Source organism: Phragmites australis, chromosome 5 (genome assembly GCF_958298935.1).
Source record: "Phragmites australis chromosome 5, lpPhrAust1.1, whole genome shotgun sequence".
Taxonomy (NCBI): Eukaryota; Viridiplantae; Streptophyta; class Magnoliopsida; order Poales; family Poaceae; genus Phragmites; species Phragmites australis.
Genome location: NC_084925.1, coordinates 1,806,909 through 1,813,187, shown reverse-complemented (window position 1 = coordinate 1,813,187; position 6,279 = coordinate 1,806,909). Strand labels below are relative to the sequence as shown.

General features: G+C 42.9%; 1 protein-coding gene across 3 annotated transcripts; it reads right to left on the bottom strand.

Moving 5' to 3' along the window:
* Window positions 1-1,306: 1,306 nt before the first annotated feature.
* On the bottom strand, window positions 1,307-5,859 carry LOC133918315 (phosphatidylinositol/phosphatidylcholine transfer protein SFH6-like). Of its 3 annotated transcripts, none has more exons than XM_062362144.1 (15): window positions 5,745-5,859; window positions 5,509-5,619; window positions 4,312-4,609; window positions 4,102-4,201; window positions 3,723-3,989; window positions 3,555-3,632; window positions 3,363-3,464; window positions 3,234-3,283; window positions 3,044-3,143; window positions 2,853-2,951; window positions 2,623-2,739; window positions 2,313-2,439; window positions 1,831-2,228; window positions 1,583-1,657; window positions 1,307-1,494 (listed from the first exon to the last, which is right to left on the bottom strand). In XM_062362144.1, the coding sequence occupies exons 2-15, from the start codon at window positions 5,540-5,542 to the stop codon at window positions 1,465-1,467; spliced, it is 1,875 nt and encodes a 624-aa protein (XP_062218128.1). In that variant the 5' UTR covers window positions 5,543-5,619; window positions 5,745-5,859; the 3' UTR covers window positions 1,307-1,464. The 3 variants fall into 3 exon arrangements, with proteins under 3 accessions (XP_062218128.1, XP_062218129.1, XP_062218130.1); XM_062362145.1 differs by having other exon boundaries at window positions 5,509-5,607; XM_062362146.1 differs by having other exon boundaries at window positions 5,509-5,607; window positions 5,700-5,858.
* Between the last annotated feature and the right edge of the window lie 420 nt (window positions 5,860-6,279).

Sequence of the window (6,279 nt, the reverse complement as noted above, 5' to 3'; positions counted from 1 at the left end):
TCAACTATAGATCGAGTTAGGAGTATGTACTGGTACAAAGTAATTTTCCAATATATATATGATTTTCTGAAAAGAGCTTCGGTACCATACAGAACTATGTGGAGTGTGCATCGATACCTCATTCTTGCGTGCTTCCATTTACAGAAGCAAGAATCCTTACGCCGACTCCATGAGATGAAAACTGCGGAGCCCAAGGTAAACGAATAAGACCTGGCTGCTACACGGTTCACCTGACAATGTTCTGATCGATCATCCAGCATTTTTCGGAATTGCTACAGTAGTACTACATAAGCTGAACAATCTTTCCGCGGTATCCTGTGCATTGACACTGAATTTGCAGGCTACTCCAGGCAAAGAATGAAGCTCTGGTCGTTACGACAATCTCTTCCCCATGATCGACAATAACATGGAGTTCAACTGGAACGGCGAGGTCAGCGCCGAGAAGCTGGAGATCGCGCAAGGTCAGCTTGCGCCTTTACTGCCACTTCACCACACTAAATTAGAACCAGTGATGAAACAAAGCATTTCATGCGCGATGAGCTGAGTTCTGAAGAGAGAACCGTGCCATGACTTGTTGGCAGATATGTATGCCTCGCTGCCGGACGCGTACAAGCAGGGCGACACCGGCGATCAGCAGGTGGTGACGGGGTTTATTTTTTACAAGGATACCACTACAGTTTTAATAATATTTTTTAATTTTCTAGTGACAAGCTTACAATAATATTGTGAGTAGTGGTTCCTTTACATTTTTTTTTTTTGCGCGCGCGTGACTTTGTGACCTGTGCCTGTGTTCCCCCTCATACAATGAAAAAACATGTACAGAAAAAAAAAACCCAAAACAGTGAACAAGAAAACCAAAAAGAAACATTCTGCTTCTAAACTATTAGTGTGCCTAGAATATGTGTATCCCCAATCATTAGTGTGCCTGCAGCTTATGAAACAATCGTGTCGAGTGTAAAGCAGCCTCTCTAAATTATCTGCCAATTGCACAGGCAGAACCTCATGTGTTCTGCCTACGCTGATGCGGTCCTACATCACAGTTGCAAAACCTCCAGTGGTTGCCAAGTCAATAAATCACCAAAAGGGCTCTAACAAGCGCGTATGAATCAGATCGATCAATCACCGAGATAACCGAGTCCTTGCTGGAAGATACACGCGTACTCTGTCAGCTAACCGTCCGCCCATATCATCGCCTAACCAACCAACCAATCATTGGTGTAACGAAGCAATCAGAATTCGCAACAGAGCTTAATATATGCACAAGTCTGTATTGGAGGAGGCAGCCATGAAAGAGCAGAATTCAGGATGCAAAAAACACGTTTTTTATTTCTGTCAGGTACTTCTCGATTTACAACGGAAACCTGTTGGTTCGCATGTCAGGAAAACCGACCGACGGATCGCTGGTTACATCTCGGATGCCATCTTTGGCATCCCATCTCACAAAGCAGAAACTCGACAAGGGTCTTAGTAGCAAAACATCGTTTTCTTCTTTTTCTGCAGTAAGAAGGTAGACATTAGGAACCTATAAAGATACAAGAGAAAGTAGTCCAACGATCATAACATCACAATATGATTTACAGACCTGCGCTTTGGCAACCTCCTTACTGTCAATGTACGCAAGCAGTTCCTCTTGCCTGATAAGAGTCTCGTGCAAGGCCTAGAGAAATTTTGAAAATGCATATGGTAAGTGATTGTCGAGTGGCCAGTGATATTACTGAAACTAATATAGCAGTAAAAAAAATTAAAGCAAACTTTATGCATGAACTATTGCACAATCTGCCGAAAGAGTCACAAGCAACACCATGTACCACTGTTCAATTCAGAAATTACCTTCTTTGTTACAATTAGTTCAGCTTCCAATGCATCCACCCGGCGGACAGCAGCATTAAGCAACTCTTCTTTCTCGCAAGGCATTTCAGAAGGCTTTTCTTGAAGCATCTGAACCTTCTCTTCAAGCTCTCCCAGCCTTTGCAAGACTACTGCAAATAGCTCAGCTTCAGCAAACCCAGGACTTGGCGAAGGTGGACATAATCCCTCTTTCGGAATGGAGTCTGGATACAATTGAGAGTAATTTTCTTCTGACTCGTTTTTATATGGCAATCTCTTTATAGCAAGATCTTTGACTGATCGAACCAGCATTAAAATAGCCATAAAAAAAGCCAACAGAGCTGCAACAATCTGATCCCAAGAGCTGGTGGATGGCCTGGTTGTGGTTTTCAGAGAAGAGTCTGCATTAAATAAAATAGCAAATGTCAGTTCTGGCAGAAACAAAAAAAAAACTTTCAGATATTAAAACTAAATCAAGAATGAACCATTGGATGGGAAGGGCATCTTTCGAGGTTGTTCTCTCTTCCATGTAGCATCCACAGCCTTGTCAACAACAGGTACGTCATATTCAGGAAGACGAGTAGAAAAGCTAGCAGCCCTGACCATTTTGACCTGAAGGGGCAAAGACAACTTTAATTCTGTAAGGCTTAATGCATAGTCATGACAGAAGGCAAATGAGAAGGGGTTTATGCTGCAGCTCTGATGGTACAAATCAGGAGGGGAGAAATAACAGCATCTGTGATGCAATGTAGACTTCAATGCAATCGTGAACTATAGGAGATATCAACTGCTAACCTCTTCACGAACTGGGGTCAACTTCGGATGTGAGATGTAACTTCTCAAAGCTTTGGGGGAAGTAACATCGTCAGCTTCAGAGCCAGACTCAGCAGTTGATGTGTCACTCGCTCGTATCTGTCATTCCACATCAAAGCAAGATTAAGATCTAACAAAGCCGAAAAGTACTGAATTTCTTATACAGAACACTTTGTAAAATGGAAGCAATATAAATTGATTCCAGCACTTACTGTGTGGTACTTGGGTTTGGAATAAGAAATAATTTTTTCCTCGCCATTGGAAATAGTTACAATTTGTCGAGCATACTGGGCCTCGCCACTGAGGACTATCTGGTATCAGAACAAAGAATATAATGATATGAGAAGGTATAGTGAGCGAAGAACTGATTGGGTGGATTGATAACAGGTTGAAATGAGCATGCCTTAAGTATGGTTGGGTCCTTCCATGGTCCTTTTTCAGCCTTAAGGCACCCTCCGTATTCAGGACAGGTACAAGAACCACCAAGGAATTCCGGCAATTCACTGGAAAAAAGTTTACAAATGGAAAGAACGATCATAACCAAACATTTACAAAGGCAAGTTTGCAAAAGGAGTACTACAAACATCACTCACCTAGCATCAATTATTTCAACCAGCTTACTTTGATATTTGTTCCCAAGAACCTGAAGGAACATAAGAATATCTTGGAACTCAATTAACTTTAGCATGAAAGGTAATGCTATAGACAGTGGAAATGCTTACATGTATCTTGGAAGTAGTTTTTGGATCAAGGAAGGATTTCACAGTGTTCCATAACAGCCGAAAGCCCGGACCAGCATTGACAATAAACATTTGATACAGAGTCTGGAGATGCAGCAAATTAACCAAATATATTCCAAGAAAGAAAAAATAACAGGCAGGACAACATAGTGTAATAGGAATTGAAGCTCAGACCTCTGGGTAGTTATCACTGTCAATTTTCTGCAGTCGCTGAATTAATTCACGTGCAGTTTTGCTGAAATTTTTCAACCCCTGCAAAGCACAGGTGCCAAATTAGCTCTCATAAACTGTCAGGTTGCAACAAGAAAAGCATTATGGAAGATTAAGTCTTCGGTGACATACCACACCCTGAACATCCAGAATTGTTGTGCTGGAATCAATGTGCCTTTTTGCAGCAAGAGAGCATGCTGGAAATTTGATCAAGAAGCTCTTCTCGAACTCCTTCACATGGTATCTTACATATCGATCCATTGTTGTTACGCGCATAAGCTTGTTAGGGTCAACCTTTCCAAGCCTTTCGATATAAACAGGTCTCCCCTCTTTGTCAACACCGTGATAACCATGAGGATAATATTGCAGAACAGTGTCCAATTCGCTGTAATCAAAATCCTGCGGAACAAACATAGTTCCAGGTTATTTTTATTGAAGGCACAGGTGGCTAGGTGTCATATAGCCAAACAAAATCCGAACTGTCATATGACTTCAACCTCAGCCAACTAACCTCGACAATTGTATCAGTACCATACTCCTTCCTCCATTGAAGCATGTCAGTCCACAATTGCTTTGTTTTCTCAATATCAAATTTCCTTGCTTTCAGAAATCTATACAGATCAGTTTTAGTTAGGTTATAGCTGCGTGCTTGCCCTGTGGAAAAATGAGAAACAATATGCCAAGAAAATGTCAGAGGGACACCATAATTTATAGTACATACCTCAGCATCATATGATAGTCATCATGCCTTGCAGGCAGCAGCTCATCCAAAAGTAGTGATTGTCTAAATGCCTCGACAGCTTGCAGCTCCTCTAGATCGCGCACATCTTCAATAGACACAGAGAGAACCCGACTGCCACTCTTCCTCCTGTTCTTCTTTAAGGAATGCCTAATCTTAGTTGATGCATCTATTGCTTTTTTCTTCAAAGAACCCATTCTGGTCTTCCTTTCATCTTCGGAGTTTTCAAAGTCTGACTTATGGTCTCTACGTTCATCATGACTTGAGCAACCTTCAAAACCTGGAATATTGGGATGAAAATAAGCCACTGCTGATGAAACTAAATTGTGAAAGCTGCTATTATTTTGCCAAAAAGAACTTCCAAGTCAAATCTGTCCAAATTTATAACACTAAGTTACTTAAAAGAAAAACTATAGCTCCACCTACAGAAGAACATAACGTCTGGTTTGTCTAAGCTCATCATGCGAGCAAGAGAAGTGACAAACCAAGTCAACTTCCCGACAAAATCAGCTTTCAAAATAGCTTTGAACTACATTTGCAACTGCCTCAAGCGTTGAAATTCCTGGTGTTCCTGCACACCAGATTGCAGACCCTAAAAGTAACTAGTGCGCTGGTTCAGAGCTTGCTGTTATTGAACAGGTCAAGCCAACAAAGCGCTGTCTCATGTGGGAATCAGTGTGAAACCTTCTTCTTGTAGCAAAAGGATTCCCTCTATTGTGACCTAGCAATTGATCCCCAGGAGTTTGTTCTCAAATCCAACTTAGCCTACAGGCTACTTCATAGGAAGCTACGCGCCCATCTATCTAGACCATAGAACCTCTCATGGGACCGAACAACGCAGTGTACTGAAACTGTCAAACCACACATCTCGTCGTTGCCAAACTACCGGATATTCCTATAGCCAGAGGCGCGCACGCCGCGCGGAGGGGGCAGAGAAGGCCTAACTCGAATCCGGCGAGCTCCCCGAAGACTCAATGCAGTTAATCGGATTAACCTCGAAGCGAACCAAAAAAAAAATAACGAAGAGAAAACCATATTGATGCTACAGATTACGCTAGCCCAATGCGGCCGACCGAAACCTAAACCTAAACCCACCAACCTGCCGCGAACCTCCGAGAGAGATCGAGGGGGGGGGGGGGGGGGGACGTAAGCCGACAAGGAGAGAAATCTCCAACTCACATGGCCGCGCGAGGCGATCGAGATGGCCCGACATGGGCGGCGATGGGAACCGGATCCTCCTCTCCTGCGGCTCGGCTCCTCCTCGTCCTCCTCCGCAGCCTGAAACGGAACCTGCATTCCCGTCAGAAACCATAGAATAGAACCCCGCTGCGGAAAAATCCCCAAAAAAAAATCTCCAAAAAAAGGGGCACCGAGCGGAGCTGCGGCTTTCGCCGGAGACCTCCCTCCTCACAAACCTCGGGACGCCGGCGATGCTTTGACGCGAGGGGAATTTTTGGGGGAGTGGCGTCGCGGAGCGGGGACGGGGAGTATAACTTTAAAGTGGGGAGGAGGAGAGAGAAAGCTGGAGGGGGCTAGGACGGGAAATTCGGTGCTGGTGATCTTTTATGGTTTCGGATCCGTATGCGTTTCAGCCCCTGGGTTTTACTGCAATTACTTCCAAATATCTTTCGGGGATTTGGGGTTAAGGGCCTATTAGGTACAAACTAGGTAGAACGGCGCCTTTCGCTACATCAGTTTATACTACAGCGTAAATGTAGGTATAGAAAGAAAAATTATATGTAGATGTAATTTAATAGTAAGATAGTATATAAGTTTGTTGTCTAAAATTATTATTTTGTAGGAAATAGGTAGCACAATAAGGATTAATAGAAGTTTTAATTTAAAAAAATAAGGTCGTGAGTATTTTTTAAACTGACGACTGAAGCTTTCGGAGAGATATTGTATTTCTCTGATTTCACTGGTACGAGGGGATAAATGAGTGAGATATAT